At 38.0% G+C, this 19,102-nt stretch overlaps 3 protein-coding genes across 3 annotated transcripts; 2 read left to right on the top strand and 1 right to left on the bottom strand.

The window, feature by feature from the left end:
- The first annotated feature begins 2,876 nt into the window (after positions 1–2,876).
- On the top strand, positions 2,877–3,731 carry LOC143180060 (uncharacterized). The gene has a single exon (XM_076379586.1). The coding sequence runs from the start codon at positions 2,877–2,879 to the stop codon at positions 3,729–3,731; it is 855 nt and encodes a 284-aa protein (XP_076235701.1).
- Positions 3,732–8,471: 4,740 nt separating this feature from the next.
- LOC143180689 (uncharacterized) lies at positions 8,472–10,840 on the top strand. Its single transcript, XM_076380585.1, has 5 exons — positions 8,472–8,677; positions 8,773–8,835; positions 8,919–9,036; positions 9,112–9,277; positions 9,356–10,840. Exons 1-5 carry the CDS (start codon positions 8,620–8,622, stop codon positions 9,980–9,982), a joined length of 1,032 nt encoding a protein of 343 aa, XP_076236700.1. The 5' UTR covers positions 8,472–8,619; the 3' UTR covers positions 9,983–10,840.
- A 385-nt stretch (positions 10,841–11,225) lies between these two features.
- On the bottom strand, positions 11,226–18,756 carry Elys (AT hook containing transcription factor 1 homolog). Its single transcript, XM_076380584.1, has 6 exons — positions 18,727–18,756; positions 18,211–18,588; positions 17,847–18,141; positions 12,419–17,758; positions 12,274–12,345; positions 11,226–12,030 (listed from the first exon to the last, which is right to left on the bottom strand). Exons 1-6 carry the CDS (start codon positions 18,754–18,756, stop codon positions 12,002–12,004), a joined length of 6,144 nt encoding a protein of 2,047 aa, XP_076236699.1. The 3' UTR covers positions 11,226–12,001.
- Between the last annotated feature and the right edge of the window lie 346 nt (positions 18,757–19,102).

Raw genomic sequence — 19,102 nt, 5'->3', positions numbered from 1 at the left:
CAAGATTAGAGTGAATACAAACTTTAAAGTGTTTACTAGTGTCTTGACATCTGAACTCTTGACCACTAGAATTTTAATCGCAGAGTTGCTATGCACCGCGCTGAATCTGACTAAACGTTGCCTCGCCTCATCCGTGGCGAGTCTGTGCAAGTTTAGACCTGTCTGAACGAACATTCCTAACGACATCTTCACACAACAGACGTATCATTAACAAATGCAGCGACTGCAGAGTTGCTGAATACATTTCACTCGCGATATATGAGCTGTTCACAAGCGAACATGATTAACTCCATTTTTAAAATTTTAAATTTGAGTGAAAAAACGATTGATGCTTAACTTCTTATATTTAAAATAAATTATAAATACTTTTATTTCATGGAGTTAATCAATTTGGCAAATGAGTAACATCTATGATGATCCCTTATTTTAAAAGCATTATTTAACAGTATTTAAACAACAGAAAAATGTTTCTATATGTAACATCTTTTTCACAATTATTAATTTATTCTTTACGATAAAGTTAATTAAAGAAATGTAAATTTTCTTACACTAAGAATATTTAAATGGTATTCCAGGTAAACAAAATTTTATTTTATTGGTGCCTTCAATGTTAAAATTTTCCTGATTGATAATATTACGAAAGTAGGAAAATGATATTGATAGAAATATTTCGCTACATTTCTTTATTAATGATAAAAAACTATTGTTTTTCAATATTTCTAACATTTTTTGTCGAAGTATATTAAATTTAGATTCTCTATTGTAACGTAAGTAATTAAAAGGATCTAATGGAGTATTCTGTAATTCTAATTAATTATTAGCAACAACTCACATTAGCATAATTAATATATTTATACACTTAGAAAATCTTATGTTAATTTAATTCTTCGAGAAATAATCAACTCATATAATAAAATTATTATTTTATCAATTTATACATCGTGAATCAAGAACTACTAGAGCCATCTAGTGTTTCTATCGGATTATCTTATCCTTCTTACCATTTCATGTCACACCCAACATTATCGATTTTGTTTCAAATAAGATTACAATGCCACGAGTGTGAGGAAATGAAACTAAACATTTCCGAATAAATTTTGAATATTGCGACCAATTTCAAAAAATAGGATACATGATTCTCTTTATTAACAACTTTTCGTGGAAAAACACTTTATGCTTATTAATAATGCAAATAATTATGCAACGATATGGATCAGCAAAATTATTTATCTTTTGCTAAGAACCTCTTTAAACATTTATTTAACAAACAATGTTTGGAATATTAAACACAAATTAAACCTGTCTTACCTGAAAAGGTATAAATAGTCTCCCAGGGCTAATGCAATTAGCAAAAAGCATTTATAGGTATAAATATCAATGTTTATGAAAAATATGAATTTTCTAATTTTTATGTAATACCAATAATCAAAATTTATGGAAGTAGATACAATCTATTTTTCTATGAAAATGCTTTAGTAAACGAAATCATGCAACAATGTTTTCACATTTATGTGACTTCAGATCTGAAATGTTTTATATAATACATGTACCTAATTTTCATTTATACTATTTATAGCATTATAATCTCATTTTAAACTGAATCAATAACGTTGGTTCTGGTGTAACATGAAATTAGTAAGAATAGTTAAGTAGTTCTTGGAAAAAGTGACTGAGTGACACAAAAATACATTAGAATAAGTCTATTCTATACTTCGTCAATAACGTAAGTACGAAGGGCGAGGATAATTACTGCCAATAATAATTTATCACATCAAATGAAATGATGGCGCTTTATGAATTACTATTAAATTATGTAAAATTCGCTGTGCAGAAGATACCTCTGCGATTTTAATTGAAATTTGTATGTTTCTCAATTTCTGAAATTTATCTTTTGTATTTTGTCATCTTCGATAAGGAAAACGATTATTTTAAAATGAGTGTCGCTTAAACAATTAAATTCTGTAAATAATTACTAAAATTTATATCGTAAGGATGAATGTAAAGTAAAAGAATTTTATATTGTAATAAATAAAGAAACATGGAAAAATCCGTCTTATTGAAGTCTACGTTGAGAGACATTTACTATCCATTTTACTGACGTTCAACGTGAGTACGCTCGCCTTACTACCACTCTACTACCACTCTACCACCCTTACTAGAGATACTACTACTATGGCCATTATAATCTGCGCAGATAGTGATAGGTATAAACACCTTATAAGTATATTTTAATATACTTCTATTTGACTAAATTTAAACTCGAATTTTCGAAGTCGAATATGTGGCAGTTCGGCACTGCCACCACGGCCTTGTCATTTTTTCTCAATTTCCATTTCCGTTTTCTGTTCTGACTTTCTCTTCAACTTTCGCTGTTCTTAACCTTTTCTTCTAATGCTTTACAATTTCCTGCCTATTCTTTCTACATCCGATCCCAAGGATTGGCACGGGTCTGGTCATCGTCAGTTACATCTGGCGGCCAGATCCGCGCGAGGCTCAGGACAATTTTCCCCTTTTTACTTTCTCCACTTTTCTCTCTGTTCTGTCCGCTTTCCTCTTCGTTTTCCAGCCCTCTTTCCATCCTTCTTTCTTCCTGTTACTTTCTCTAGTTTGTAAGGTATAAGAAGGGATGATGTGAGGGCGCGTAAACAGTCGGAGTCAAACTGCTGTAGGTTACACTTCATCGTGCTAATAAAACCAGTTTTTAGTTAACCACATTTATGTGTCTATTGATTAACCACCTCAATTATTGGTGACCCCGACGTGATCGGTGACTGTTGATTGTGGTGGACATTACAACGGTAGAAACTGAACAGTGTTATCCGCGTAGATTTTTTATTTTTAGTGACTCAGTGTATATATAAGAACTGTGAGTGAAGATGGCTACAGGTCAGGTGACTAACGATTCTCTTGGCGTTGGAGCACCTTCGGTGGATCGCGTAGCGGTTCGGATTCCCGAATTCTGCCCTTCCGATCCGGAGATGTGGTTCGGGATGTCGGAACGCAGCTTCGAAGCGTCTGGAGTAACCCTAGAAAATACCAAGTTCGGGTATATCTTGGGTGCTCTACCTCCACAGTACGCCGCGGAGGTCCGAGACATTATTATGAATCCACCACCGTTGGAGCCATATCAAAAATTAAAAACGGAGCTGATACGTCGTTTGAGTTCGTCGCAGGAGCAGAAGACACGACGTCTGCTCGAACATGAGGAGATCGGAGACCGCAAGCCTTCGCAGTTCCTGAGACACCTGCGTGGATTAGCTGGGACGGCGGTGCCTGATTCTGTCTTGCGGACCCTCTGGATGGGACGACTTCCCCAAGGAATGCAGGTAGTCTTAGCGACGCAGAGGGACGTGGAGTTGGACAAGGTTGCCGAGCTTGCAGATGCGATTGCTGAATCGTCAACTCCCAGAGTGCAAATCTCCGAGGTAAATTCTGCTCCTGCCAATGATCTCGAGGCATTATTAAGTATGAAGATGGCACAATTAGCGATATCTTTACGCCAAGAAATCTCGGCAATTCGGCAAGAATTGACGTCTGACGTTCGCCCTTCGCGCCGCGATAGGGATTCGCGCCCACGATCACCTGCACGTTCGAGTGCTCGGTCGGGTTCAAGGAGCCGCAGACATGGCAAACGCGGTGTTTGCTGGTATCATTGGATGTTTGATACGGATGCTCGTAAATGCATTGCGCCCTGTACCTTCAATGCGGGAAACGATCAGGGCAGTCGCTAATGGCGGCCAGCGACCCTAGCCCGACGTCACGCCGTCTTTTCGTTACCGACCGCGACACGAAGACACAATACTTGGTCGACACAGGAGCCGACCTTTGTGTTTTTCCTCGGAAGATGATTAGAGGGCCATGCGAGAAGTCTACCTACGAACTCGCTGCAGCAAACGGTACCGCGATTGCGACGTACGGTGCGAGAACACTCACGCTCAATTTCGGGCTACGGCGGGTTTTTACCTGGCGATTCATCGTTGCGGATGTGGCAAAACCCATCATCGGTGCAGATTTTTTGTCACATTTTGGGTTACTTGTAGATGTGAGAAATAGGCAACTGCTGGATCAGGTCACATCGTTATCAGCAAGGGGACGTCCGGCTGTCGGAACGGTGCAAGCAATTCCATGCATCAAGACAATCATGGGTTGTTCTGCGTACCATAAACTTTTACGGAAGTTCCCAAACATTACGAGACCAGAAGGCACGCCTACGGAACCGAAGCATTCTACGGTACATCATATCCACACCACCCCAGGACCGCCGGTGGCTTGCAAACCGCGGAGACTTGCACCTGACAGACTCAAGGCGGCGAAAAGAGAATTCGAGACCATGATGCGTTTAGGAACAACTAGACCTTCGGAGAGCAGTTGGTCGTCACCTTTGCACATGGTCCCGAAAAAAGGACAGAACGAATGGCGACCATGCGGCGATTACCGTGCCCTTAACGCGCGCACACTTCCTGATCGGTACCCAGTTAGACATATCGAGGACTTCGCGCAGGCTTTACGGGGTAAAACCATTTTTTCAACAATAGACCTAGTTCGAGCTTACAACCAGATTCCTGTTGCTGCCGAAGACATACCAAAAACAGCTATCACCACCCCATTTGGACTTTTTGAATTTCCGTACATGTCATTCGGACTACGCAATGCAGCGCAAACGTTTCAGCGGTTTATCGATGAGGTGTTACGAGGTCTGGATTTCTGCTATGCATACATCGACGACATCTTGGTAGCATCATCGACCGAACAAGAGCATTTTCAGCATCTGGAAATCCTTTTCGATAAACTGCAGAAGTATGGAGTGGTAGTTAACCCCGCGAAGTGCATTTTTGGTAAAGCTGAAGTGAAGTTTCTCGGTTATTTGGTGTCCAAGGAGGGAACTCGCCCATTAACGGACAAAGTGGATGTTATCCTGCAATATCCTCAACCAACCACAGCTAAGCAGTTGAGGCAGTTCTTAGGTATGGTGAATTTTTACAGACGCTTTATGCCTAAGGCTGCACTTGATCAAGCACCCCTCAACAACCTGCTACACGGCAACATAAAGGGTAGCACACCGGTGCATTGGACACCAGAGGCCTCATCAGCATTTATGACCTGCAAACAAAGCTTGGCACAGGCTGCACTGCTGGCCCATCCTGAGGTCAACGCACCGTTGGCGATTACCTGCGACGCTTCCGATTTTACGGTAGGAGCCGTCCTTCAACAGCGCATAGGCAATGACTGGGAACCATTGGCATTCTTTTCTAAAAAACTAACAGCCGCAGAAACTAAATATGGAGCTTACGATAGGGAACTCTTAGCGATTTACCTATCGATTAAGCATTTCCGGCATATGATTGAGGGAAGAAGTTTTCGGATTTATACAGACCACAAACCACTGATATTTGCTTTCCGTCAGAAATTAGAGAAGTGTTCTCCAAGGCAATTTCGATACTTGGAGTTCATCAGCCAGTTTACCACAGACATCCGCCACGTTTCCGGTGAAGACAACGTTGTTGCCGATGCATTATCGAGGATTGAAGAGGTGGAGCAAACGCTAGACTTTGCGGAACTAGCAAAATCCCAGGAAAAGGACGAAGAGCTGCAAATCTACCTGCGCGAAGGAAGGGGTTTATGCCTCAAGAAGATGACTCTCCCGGATGCACGCGCGCAAGTGTACTGTGACGTTTCGACATCGGCGGTGCGTCCATTCATAACACCACCCTTTCGGCAAACAGCGTTCAACACGGTGCATCGCCTTGCACATCCTGGAATTAACGCCACGGTCAAACTCATAACTCAACGTTATGTTTGGCCGTCGGTGAAAACAGACTGCCGAAAGTGGGCACGTGCCTGTATAGAGTGTCAACGGTCGAAAATTGGGCGTCACGTGTCAGCACCGGTTGGAGTTTTCACGTCACCATCAGCAAGGTTCGAACATGTGCATGTTGACATTGTTGTCTTGCCAGTTTCCGAGGGCTTTCGATACTGTCTTACATGTGTGGACCGCTTTACGCGGTGGCCGGAGGCATTTCCGATGCGCGACCAGGAAGCAGCCACGGTAGCACGAACATTTTACGAGGGTTGGATCTCGCGTTTCGGCACACCATTACGGGTTACCACTGATAGGGGCAAGCAGTTCGAATCCCATTTGTTCAGGCACTTGAATATACTGCTAGGAACGTCACACCTGAAGACGACAGCCTACCATCCAGCGGCAAATGGCATGGTGGAGCGATTTCACCGGCAGCTGAAGGCAGCTATTCGGTGCCATCAGAATTCCCGGTGGACAGAGGTTCTTCCCACCATATTGTTGGGTATACGCTCAGCTTGGCGGGAGGACCTAAAGGCAACGGCATCAGAGTTGGTCTATGGCGAGACGCTTCGTCTTCCTGGAGAGTTCTTGGCGCCACGACCAGCCGAGTGTTCCAGCGACGCAGGCGACTATGTACAAGGGTTGCGACAGCATTTTCACGCCCTCAGTCCGGTTGGAGGAATTCGGCATGGTGCACGACGAACTTTCATTTTTAAAGACTTGGCCGATACAAACTATGTTTTCGTCCGTAATGATACCGTCAAGGGAATCCTCCAGCACCCGTACGACGGACCATTCAGGGTCCTCAATCGAGGGTCAAAAACCTTCTCCTTGGACATCAAGGGCAAACAGGTGACGGTAACCATTGACCGACTTAAACCGGCCTACATCGTGACGGACGATGAGGAGGCGCAAGGGACATCGACCGCTGAGGAACCTCAACGGCCATCGGATCCAGGGTCGCTACCTGTTTCACAGCCGACACCTGAACCACGGATGCTTCCTCAAGCACAGTCGGTCCCTGAATCCACGGCAACAGCAGGTCGGGGCCCAAGAACAACTCGGTCAGGCAGACGAGTACACTTTCCGGAGCGATTCCAAGCCGGACTTTCGTGATTAGGTCAATCACTGGCAAGGGGGTGATGTGGCAGTTCGGCACTGCCACCACGGCCTTGTCATTTTTTCTCAATTTCCATTTCCGTTTTCTGTTCTGACTTTCTCTTCAACTTTCGCTGTTCTTAACCTTTTCTTCTAATGCTTTACAATTTCCTGCCTATTCTTTCTACATCCGATCCCAAGGATTGGCACGGGTCTGGTCATCGTCAGTTACATCTGGCGGCCAGATCCGCGCGAGGCTCAGGACAATTTTCCCCTTTTTACTTTCTCCACTTTTCTCTCTGTTCTGTCCGCTTTCCTCTTCGTTTTCCAGCCCTCTTTCCATCCTTCTTTCTTCCTGTTACTTTCTCTAGTTTGTAAGGTATAAGAAGGGATGATGTGAGGGCGCGTAAACAGTCGGAGTCAAACTGCTGTAGGTTACACTTCATCGTGCTAATAAAACCAGTTTTTAGTTAACCACATTTATGTGTCTATTGATTAACCACCTCAAATATATTCGACTTATTTTTTAATTTGAAATACTTAAAATACACATATTCAAAAATTTTGTTTATTAAATTAAATTAATGATGCTATCTAAGCTCTACTTGCAAATAAAACAATCTTCCCCCGATCTACCTGAGCCAGAGTATTATAAAAACTAAAGAGTGTCCAACTATTATAGGTGAATCAAAATTTAAGAAGTGATTCTAGACATCAAAATAAGACGAAAATTAAGAATATCTAATGAAACTGCAGTTGATCTTTCATTCGGTAGTTATAAGCGTTTAAAAACTGGTAAAATTCGATAAATCGAATGGGACCATTTTCAACGCAAAACTCACAGGAATCAAAATATGGACAATACTTACTACTTATCTATGGAGGAAGGCAGTAACTACAAAAAAATATGAAGTTAAGTTTTCTGCATCCATAAATAATTCCAAACATTTTACGTCTTGTTTTAGTGTAAAATAGCAGTAAAATATTTTTAGTAGGTACTGCTTTTCTCTACATATAGTTGAGCAGAACAGTAGTAATTGTTGTATCCATTGTTCGGGTTGAGAATCGTATGCGAAATTCTCTCACAGCTACATGAAGCAAATGTTCCTTTATTTTATAGCTACGATAGCCACTATTTTTCTTTGAACGCTTATAATTAACAAACGAAGGCTGAAATACTATTTTATTATTTCTGATTTTGACCTTATTTGGTACACCTTGTATGTATAGTCTAAAAGGACTCTACACACAGATAGCATTGGATCATAATACAGCATCCGCTTTCTCCCCTTCTATTTCCTTTTACATCCTTTCTCATTCTTTTCCTATTTTCCAGACACTATTATTATTAATATTCATATACTTTCTGTTGAATAATTTAAAGATACTTAAGAAGAATTCCTTATTTGCACATGAGAAAACGGATGATATCCGTTCCTACTATTATTCGGAGAAACCTGGTGGTGAAGTGTCTGTGTGATGCGTACGCACGCTTTCCGTACTACGTTTTAACACATACGGAAACATTCCCTATACATACTAAGAAAAGAGAAATGCACATGTGAAAAGTACACCGCTGCACACATACGTATGAAGTCTATTCACTGCTATTCAAGATGGAGAGAAAACAACGTACGTCTTCCGTAAGGTGGTCGTTGTAAATAAGAAAATCGGATAAATCAAGTGTCTACTTTGCAAGGATACTGAAGATTTCATGCGAAATGGCGAAATCTGCGCTGAGCTCGGACACATTGCCGAAAGCTGGTCGAGTAAACGAAGGTAGGACATTCGTATTCCAGATGCCTTCTGTCATTCTTTGTGAATATTACTCATTGCAGTCGCACCTTTAACGAAGTCGCTTGACAATGTTGCAGTATGTCGGGAATGGTTGGTGCATGAAGATGGGGCACTAGCATACCGACTTCAGGATGAAGAAAGTGAGTACAAAATATGTTTAACTACTTTCATAATACTATTGATTCTGTTTAATGGATTGCTGTCATCGTATTGTGCTTTGCAGTTAAAGAACATTACACTGGTAATAAAGTTCGCAATGCTCAAGTAAGGGAAGATGTACCAAAAGCTCGTGTCGAGCAAGAATTAGAAACACTAAGATATCAGACGTATATCCAGCAACAGTCAGTATTTATTTCTAATTATATTAATTACATTTGGTTGATCTGAAGTTTTACTAGAATGATTCATTTCTCAAGGGAAGAAAGTGATGCATTTGTTGCGAGGCAAATTGCACTGTCCATGGAGTGGGAAGAAAGACAAAAAGAACGGGACTTACAGGAGCAAATGAGATTGCAATTGCGATTGGATGATGAGGCGACACAACTTGAGATTGAACGACATATCCAAGAAGAAAAAGATGAGGTATTTATAGTAGAGTATACATCTTGTACAAACATATTTATGTTAAATTTACGTTTATAATTTGTTTATTAAATAAAGGAACTAGCAAGAAAGTTGCAGCAAGAAGAGGAAGAAAATACTGTAGATACTCATGATGCACCAGTTGATGAACAGATTTTGCTGGATCAAAAGATTGCAATGGAAGCACAAGATGCTGAATTCGCACGTATGCTTCAAGAAAAAGAGCGTGCAAAGCTCAGGAAAGCAAAAGAAAAAGCAAGACAGAGAAAATTAGAGCGACAACAACTTCAGAAGTTGGAGGAACAAAATCTTGTAGAGAAACCTCAGAGACCAGATAAATTAGACTTAAAAAGCACACCAACTAAAAGTAGAATTCAGCATACAACAAATTATCCACAGTATCCTGATCCTGAAGAAATACAGACATTAGATGAACCTGTTGAGAGTATAAGAGAAGTACCAAACGTTGCTGCAATTATTGATCCTACTTATAATGGAAGTGTACATAGACACACTTCAAGTAGTTCAAGCAGTACTGTAAGCCCCACATATGCGTTACCTACACCTCCCCAAGAACTTATGAACGATGATGCCCCGTGTTACATGCCTATTCAAGGACAACGAAGAAATCAAATGCAATCTCCGTCTCAAACTCATGAAGAGAAACATAAGCGTCGAGTAAAAAATAGTTGCAAACAGCAGTAAAGCAATGGAGTGAAAGTTCATTCATTAAAAAGTACAGTTTGATGAAAAGCATCGTTTCGTTGCCATGAAGTACTATAAGTTACTTATTATAAGTTATTTAGTAGAACAGGCCTTATCTCAGAAACACAAATGTAATTAGTTTTACTAGAAATTTAATTTTCAAGAAATTTAATTTAAAATTCTTTGTTCTACCTAAAGCGACGCTTTTGTATAGAACAAAGTTAAATGTGCCTTTTGAAAGGGTACGGTGCAAGTAAAATGAACGAATGCATGAAATGATAAGTCGCACCGTCCTAAATCGTAGATTTGCCTTTTTCCATGTACATTCATGTTGAATTCAGATACAGTGATATATCTATCAATATATTCTATGAAGCTAATATCAAGATTTTTATTATAGAGGAAATACATAGCAAAGTAGACAATCAGAATTAAGAGTAAAATAAAATAATCAAGTATCGGATAAGCAAAAGATAATGTACAAAGGTTGACCGTTTAGACTGAATACAAAATGAAATGATTTAATTGAGATGAACTTTAATCGAGTATAGACACATGCTCTCTAAATAGAATTTATTATAGATAGATCTAATATATTTAAAAATTGTGCTTCTTTTTTAGGGAACTTTTATAACTGATTAAGGTGCAGAACAAAGAGTAACTGCCAAAGATGACATTAATAATGTTCATTTTGTACCAGATGAAATGAAGTAGATCATTAAGAAAGCAAAAATCCATTTTGGATGTATATGAAGTTACGAACGCGTGCTTTAACAAAGTGCTTAGCAAGTGTAACTTAAATACATTTTAAAAAACTGTTAGGGCTCGAAGTTGTAAAAAGAAAGTGTGCTCTAATGCTAGGAATATCTACAACATTTTAAGTATCTTATCGTTAGTTTGAAGAATGTAATTTTGAGGATCATGTTACATGTAATATGCGATAATCTATACGTACATATAAGAATTGCATTCAGATATGTAGGTACAGTTCATTTATAGTATTATTTAATGCCGCTTTAATATTTAAACATAACGATCTATTATTTATGGTGTTTGGAAATTATTTTCTAGCAATAGTACGTATTAATTCTTTTTTACATTTATTGTACGAATACAGCTATACATGGGTATATTAATAAATTATTTACAAAGTTATAGTACATATTTTCATCGAAAACCCTCTAGAAGTCAATATATGATATAACAATAAATCATTCTATGAACATATTAAAAAAAATTAGAATGATTAATTTAACAATTATGTTTGATGAGTAGCATATAAAAGTAATGAATTTTTCGATTTATAATTAATATAGTATTTAATGTTTGTTCAATATAGTACATTCTCAAAACGCTATGCTGCTTTAATGTTCTGAAAATATAAATCAATTTTTCCCTATACAATTTTGCCTACTCGCTTAGAAAAATTAAATGACATAAAAAGAATCGTAACAAGAGCTATTTTTAAATGCAAAATGCATAAAATATAAACTAAACAAACAGATTTATAGATTATACCAAATAATTTTTGTGACAAAGCATGTATATTTTAAAAAATATGCTCTTCGCAAAATATTATGTTGGTATATCTTAAACTATTAATGACGTATAGAATCACTCATTAGATACTATAGCTGCTTTTGTACTGAATACACTGAATTCATAGCAAAAAGCATTCTCTTTTTCAACCACATTCTTTAAAAAATTAATCCTGTGCTGTGATGACTTTTAACACTTTTACGTTGTAACAAGTTTCATTTTACATGGTCCCACCATTTATCGCAATGTTTTATTTTCTCTTTAATTAGGTAAACCCAAAACGTCATCGAACAAAGAGGGTCAAAAAGAAAATTACTTAAAATCCGATTTAATTTTCTACACTTTTTAACCTTCTGGGGCATACAAATTTCGTTCTACAGCGATTTGTAGTCACACGGTTGTAATTAATCTCTTCTTCACACTGTGACGGTTTCTGTACAATGCATGGCTTTTCCCCCTATTCCTCTAGTTTACTTTCCTTTACATTTGGAATGAAGCTGATTCTCCCTCTGAACAGAAATGACAGATATCTTTAATTTTCTCTTATTAATTATTAAAATGGAGAAGGTCAAAATATACAGCACATGCAGCAGAAAAAGGTGTACGATTCGTAAATAATATATGTTTCACGAAATTATTAAGAAGCGTTGAACACAAAATAGGTCAGAGTGATGTCAGTACAGAAAAAAGTGAAGATAAAGCCGATAAAAAAGGCTGTACTGTATTAGTCTACTTGAAAAGTAACCACCTACGAGATTCAGGTGCGATTGTCTTTGACCTAGTATGGGGTGGTGAAAAGATATAACTCGGTACTTCCCCAAGACCTAAAAAATTAAAAAGTATATTAATTACTCGATAAAAGAGTAAAGAATTTTCGTTAAATGTATTACAATTCACCTTTGTGATCTAATGGCGGATTATTTGTTTTCTCTGGATTCGAAAATGAGAACTGCTCAGTACTTTCCTGTTTCGTGCTTGTTTTTCGATTTCTCCTTTGTTTCGGTACAGCTTCGGCTGCTTCTTGAATAGTTGCGTCCAACGGTACACGTTTCCTTCTTGTTGGAACCCTTTTACTACTGGAGAATTTTACATTTGTTTGATCCTTCGCTTCTTCTACTTCCTCCTCCAGTATTGTTTCGCTCAAAATGGACTTACTACGAGTACTTCTAGTACTTATCTTTGTTTCAGCTTGTAAAGGTTCAACGCTTGCAGCTCTTCTTTGTCGAGAAGCTTGTGTAGCCTGCTTTTTCTTAATCGCAGTCGAGATTCTTTCTTTCGATGGGACACTTAAGATTTCTTCAAGTTCCTCCGGTATTGACTGTATCGACGACCTGCGACTACGCGTATTTGCAGCTGGACTGTTTACTGTTTGTACTACTGAACGTCTTCTTGAGGTATCTAGTAATGGTTCAACGTCTTCGACAATTTCCTTTGTCACGCTGCTAGATCTCAGTGATCTTGTCGTAATCACAGTCTCTTTAGGTACAGAACTACCTCTCTTTCTAGTTGGCTTAACAGCTTTCACTTCTACTTCTTCTTCAACTGTTTTAGACTTTTTCACTGATTTTGTTACAGTTTTTCTTTCGCTTGTAGTTGAGGATTTTCCTATAGTTTCTACTTGCATTTTTTTCTCTTCACTTTCAGCTTTCACACTAGATGTCGAGGATGATCTACTGCTTTTCATCAAAGGTTTTGTCGGTTCTAATTCCTTCTGTACGGAAGCAGCGCGTCGCGTGCTTCGTCTAATCGGTACTTCTTCATCTTCTATCTCTGTTGAAGAAACATCTTTTGCCATGAATGACGCCCTTCTGCCTCTAGCTTTTCTTGACGATGGAGTGCCAGACGAATTTTCTGATCCAGATGAAGCTGTACGTTTGATTTCTTCATCTACGATAGAAGCGCTCAACACTTCTTTTGCCAACGAAGTTGCACGTTTTGATCTTGTAGTGTTTTCAACGCTTTGAGAAGGTGAGTTCTTCACTTCTTTTGTTATTGAGGAAGCTCTACGAGATCTAATCTTCCTTGGTGTAACACCTTCATTATTTTCTAAAGGCTCTACATCGATGTGCGAAGAATTAACAGTATCTTTATGACTTATATGCTCTGATGAATTTTGAACTGACTTTTCTAACTCTTTTCTACTATTAGAGTCATAATTATCGGGTTGTATCGATTCGTTATCTATCCTACATTCTTCTGTGTTCGTTTTATCCTTCGTTGAAAATTTGAATTCCTTGCTCGTACTTTGCTGTACACTTAGAAGTGCAACATTTTTCTTTTCATTTGCATCTATGCTTGAATCAGATTCATCGTCAGTTATATTGACAGCATCATAAATGTTGTCCACTTGTATTGGTGCTGTTTGCGACGTACCCTTTAATTTATCATCTGCTTCATCGAGAGCCAAAACTATTTCGTCAGCGCTGTTCGAAGATTCATCATCAGTGATATCGAAATGTTCGCCATTCTTCAAATCTGTACGTTCTTGAAGATTATCAGATTCTTTCACGAGTGACCACGCGTGATGTCTCCTGTTTTCCAAGTGAGCAGAGTCATTTTTTACCGAAGCAGAACAATTCTCAAATTCTTCTTCACTATCGACTTCGTCTCTCCCAGCATCTATGTAATTGTCACTCTTCGTTTGTTCATAATGAGTTCTTAAAGTACTATTTTTTGTAAGATCTCCATTCTTGTAATTATCACGTATGTTTTCTTTTAGTTTATCATTCTCACTTGACTGAGAATGATTTGGTTTATGTACAATATTCGATATATTTTCTTGTTCTTCATCTACGATCATCGACTCTTCGACGTCCAGGCACAATTCCTTAGGCATAGAATTCTTTATCGAAGGGGACACTTTATTATGTGCAACGTTTTCTTCTTGGGGAAGTATTAACGAAGATTGTAAGTCAATATCACTGGACTTCTTTAAAGAAGTTTCAAAACTACTATCAGGATACAGTATCGTAGGAGAATGAATAGATGGAGAAACTGTTAAAGTGTGCCTTGATATCGACGGAGATACTTTTGATGAAATTCTAGAGTAACTTTCTAATACACTGGATGAACCGCTTGAACAAGAATTTATAGAGGTTCTTAATCTCGAACTCTTGGTTGAGGGATCTTGTATTGATTCTGTGGACTCTTGCAAGTAAGTTCTTCTAAGGCTGGGTCTAGGACGAGCAGTATATAAATTCTTACAAGTATAACTACTATCTGACAAAACTGTAGTCTCCATAAAAGAAGTTTCATTCTTGGGACTAAGAAATATTTCTTCATTTTCCTCAGATGTATTACGCATAGATATATTCTCTTCATCATTCATTTCATTATGGCAGTTGTTTCTCTTTGACTGATTAATACTGAATCTTATTTGTCGATTAGTTTTCTTTTCCTTATTGGAAATTGGACTATCTGAGACTTCATTTTGTAAGATGCTAATTGGAGACGCTGAATTTCTTATAAGCTGCCGAATTTTTAAAATAGAATGGGGAGTTTCTACGGGTGTATCTCTATTGCTATGTATTTTACGTTTTACCAATGGAGTACTGAATGCCGCATTCAAAGCTGCCTCACTGTCATTCAACAATTTTCTGCGCTTTACTCTATCTGGCGTTCTCATTCTACTATCGTCTTCGCTCTGTATTTCATCCAAAATACGCTTTCGATTAGTTTGCACTACTTTCGGAGACATTACACAATTTATGTTAACACGATCGTCGTTCAGTTTTAACGTTGTGCATGGAGCAGTAATGAAAGGAATTACAGACTTTTCTCCTCTAGGATAAGTCTCCCTTGCCTTCTTAATGACTGTCTCATAAATACTGGAAGTTCGCTCAGAACTTTTATTATGGGTCATCGGTCTAGGGTACCTTGGTTCCGAGCCTGTATTTAAATTTGTTTTACTTGAATTAACGGAGAATTTTTTTACGACATCTGGTAAAGTTGCGTTGTAAGCATTCAGCATATTAATGTGTATATTTCTCGAAGTGATAGTACTATACCGACTCATCAAGTTACCGCTATTGGCTTCCATGTAACGACAACGTTGTAAATAATATAGTAATCGTATATCTTCAGACTTTGAGTCTTCTAAAAATTTGACAAACATTTCCTCTTCCTCTGGATCCAAAACTAGATGCAAAATATCCCCAAGTTTGTCGTATGTTTTACACGCTTGAAAAAAACACATTAATAGCTGTGCATAATGAGACTGTGGTCTGTGATGAAAAGCTGATTGAACTAAACCATGTTCCACTGACAAACCGATTAATGTACTTTGATCTTGAATGGATGATAGAGGAGGTTTTCTGATGCGCAGATACATCAAAGCCAGTTTGTGTTGATTATTCTGAATCAATGTTCGCAGAACTAATTTATGATGCCAATCTTTGACATCAGAATCACAAATTAACTGACCAGTCATCATATCCAAAAATCCATGATAGTCTTCATGATCGAGGAGCCAAAATGCTTGAGTAAGTTTTATCAGACTTGGGCTCATCTTAAACGAGGAAGGATATTTGATCAATTGGTCTATGCCAGGATAGGATCCTTGCAATAACATAGCTAGATCCATCAAAAGATAAATTGTAATTTGATGTTTACATTCAATTTCATTTGACTCTGCTTGTTCGCAATCAGTTAAATAACTTCTTAACAATGTTTGCAACGAAGGTGGAGGATAATGACCATTTGTAGATGCATCTCCAGCTTCCCTTTCCCATTGCAAATTCAAAGCAGGACATTCACGTGCTATTAATTCATCAATAAAAAAGATTTCTTCAATTTCATCTTCCTGATTACTGTTTTTAATTAACTCCCTCTTTTCCTTGTACAAGGCGAATAATTTTTCGTATGGATATGGGATCTTAAATGCAAGAGACAATGGTAAAGGTCCTTCCTCTAGATCCTGTGACTCAGGCAATAAACCTACGTCACAAAACCAAAGGAGTACTTGAAAATACATGGAAACACGTTTAAGGGCTCTTTGTTGCTTCACAAGATTACTCGTATCGACGGGCAACTTTGCCACTACGTTCGATAAGCATTCTAACTGTTGATAACAAAATCGTAACGTTTTTATTTCAGATTCTCCGATATTGCTACCCGACTGATCGAACAGTGGGACGCATAAACGATCTGCAAGCATTTTAATAGTCGACGCTCGTTGTATACCCCATTTCAAAAAACTTGGGTACATGAATGCGGCACTTCCATCTGACCATTCCTTCCCGCATTTTATTAAGTAAGTTGCCCAACGCTGTTCTAAGCAAAGGGACAGCAACATATCTCTTTGAGCATTGTGATCACTCGAGAAGGAAACTTCTGAGCTGAAAGGCACCAAACCAATAGAAAGACATTTGTGAAACATTTCAGAAGGTTGAGTTAACGCGATTGGCCCGGCAAGAGCCATTTCACGAAGCAATTCAGCTTGAACACCACGAGCCATCCAAAATGTTAACTTTGTCAAACTCAATTCTATCCACTCGAGAGACAATGAATTTGGATAAAATAGTTCTTCTGATGGATTCAGACTGTTATTTGGAAATTCTTGCAACGTACGAGGGATATAAGAGCAACTAATTATCTTATCGAGTGCCACGTTACGGTGTTTCATATTATAACTGGCCAATATACTGTTTGGATTTTTACATTCAATAATAGTTCGAGGCATTTGCTCTTTATACCACTGATTCAAGTCGAAGAGTAGTGTTGAACCAGTAGTTGAGATTAATAACAAACTGTCTTCACCTCGTTTAGACTCTGACTCAGTTTGATCTAAATTTATTCCTCTTTCGATTGTGGATAAACTAATGACTCTATCCTTTGTATCTAATTCGAATTCGAATTTAAGGCTAGGTTCACCTTCCAAATTAAAATACAAATTGGTCCCTCTATCGCAGTATTTCTGCTCAAAAAGTAAGGTAAACATTCTCAAAAGAGGAGGCACCTTCTGTGATTCATCTTGAAATACAACCCACAAGTAGTAAAAAGGTCTAGGGTCGTCGGTGGGCTCTAATAACGCGAAATGCGTTACTATCATTGTTTCATCGACAGGTAAACTGATCCATCCTACAGACCCATCATTCTGCCATATTATCACTCTACCTAAACATCCTGATATCAAACAGCCAATCTTTGTTGAACTAATGATGGTATTTGTTAACTTCTCATCTAAGAAAGCTCCTGATTCGAATTCTTCTCTGTTAAATCCAATATGTTTTTCTATGCCTATAAATATACATAAATACAATTATTACATACTACTTGAAAAATCAATGAAAATAAAAAACATGTCACATAGTAGAATCTTTCTTACGTTGATTCAACAAATTAAAAGAGATGTGTTTACTTTTGTTTAATTGATTTCTATGAAAAGAATCCTTTGTTAAAAATTCTATTTCAGCTGGGGAACCTTCATCCATTAAAGCAGATAAGTCAGACGTCTCCCAAGTAGATCTTCGAAGATCAATCATAAGATGATGAAGATTGCGTAGCACTACACAAGCTATTCCATCCATTTGCATAAGAATATTGTCCGATCTCTTATCATTGAATTCCTCCCATTCTGCACCACCAGACACAATACAAACCTGTTCTACACCAGCTGGCATCTGTACAACAAACATATTAGCATCATGAGTATAATTTCAGACAGTTTACAGTAGTTTAGGAATACGTACTCTTATAGCTCTCAAAACACGAGAACTGGCACAATCAAAGATGCATAATAAACCCATGGAATCTTTAATTCTAGTGGCTTCGTTATCCAAACCAACAAGAAGTAATGGTAATTCTCCACATTGTGCAGGAAATTGACAAGCACATGTAATCTTCCCTCGGAAAGTCCATGAACTAACATTTTCACCTGTTTTCACATTGATAACTGCTAAATAACAACCATGACTTAACCAAGCATATGTGGCATCATTTAAAAACCCTCCAATAGGACTGTCAAGATTATTGTATACTTGTGAACCATTGGACGATCCACCGTCATCTCTTTCTATATTATTCAAACGATCTGACACAGAATGCTGAATATCTATAACACTGCGAATCTGTAGAAAAACAATATCGTTATTAAATTAACAATGGTATCATTCTTACTGAGACAATATAAACAAATAATACAACTTAACATGGGTACGACGAAAATATTTCTCCAAGAAAGAAGATACGTAAATGTTATGAATTACCTCGCAGTTGACTTCTTCTAATTCTCTCATATTTTGTATTTAGTATCAATATATAGCCAATACCAAAAAATCATTTATAAGCTTCTTCACTAAGGTCACCATAAGGTTATGTTGCCGCCAAATTTTAATAGTCCTGTTACGTTTCTGTAAAGCTGATTATTACGAACATAGGTTGTGCATATACAATGTATTGTTCAACAAAGTATTCGAGACACGATAGAATTTAGAAACACGCGAGGGAAAATCAGTATCAATTTAAATTCGTTTCATTACTCGTGCATTCATTTTAAAACCGCAACTATACAACTGCGAAGTACGTTAACAAGTGCTGCCAATCGTCAGACTATCAAGCGTATTTAAACGCAAATGCGTAATG

The sequence above is a fragment of the Calliopsis andreniformis genome, chromosome 6 (genome assembly GCF_051401765.1).
Source record: "Calliopsis andreniformis isolate RMS-2024a chromosome 6, iyCalAndr_principal, whole genome shotgun sequence".
In the NCBI taxonomy this organism is placed as follows: domain Eukaryota; kingdom Metazoa; phylum Arthropoda; class Insecta; order Hymenoptera; family Andrenidae; genus Calliopsis; species Calliopsis andreniformis.
Note: the sequence above shows the minus strand (reverse complement) of the source record. Positions and strands in the feature narration are given on the sequence as shown.

What these genes read in the sequence shown, in the direction of transcription:
- LOC143180060 (XM_076379586.1), top strand. Translation starts at nt 2,877, where the DNA reads ATGGCTACAGGTCAGGTGACTAACGATTCTCTTGGCGTTGGAGCACCT.
- LOC143180689 (XM_076380585.1), top strand. Translation starts at nt 8,620, where the DNA reads ATGGCGAAATCTGCGCTGAGCTCGGACACATTGCCGAAAGCTGGTCGA. An exon ending in AGCTGGTCGAGTAAACGAAG is followed by an intron (nt 8,678 to 8,772) that starts GTAGGACATTCG and finishes ACAATGTTGCAG; the next exon opens with TATGTCGGGAATGGTTGGTG. An exon ending in CAGACGTATATCCAGCAACA is followed by an intron (nt 9,037 to 9,111) that starts GTCAGTATTTAT and finishes TCATTTCTCAAG; the next exon opens with GGAAGAAAGTGATGCATTTG.
- Elys (XM_076380584.1), bottom strand. Translation starts at nt 18,756, where the DNA reads ATGAGAGAATTAGAAGAAGTCAACTGCGAG. An exon ending in TAGAAGAAGTCAACTGCGAG is followed by an intron (nt 18,589 to 18,726) that starts GTAATTCATAAC and finishes GTTTTTCTACAG; the next exon opens with ATTCGCAGTGTTATAGATAT. An exon ending in TCCGCCATTAGATCACAAAG is followed by an intron (nt 12,346 to 12,418) that starts GTGAATTGTAAT and finishes TTAATTTTTTAG; the next exon opens with GTCTTGGGGAAGTACCGAGT.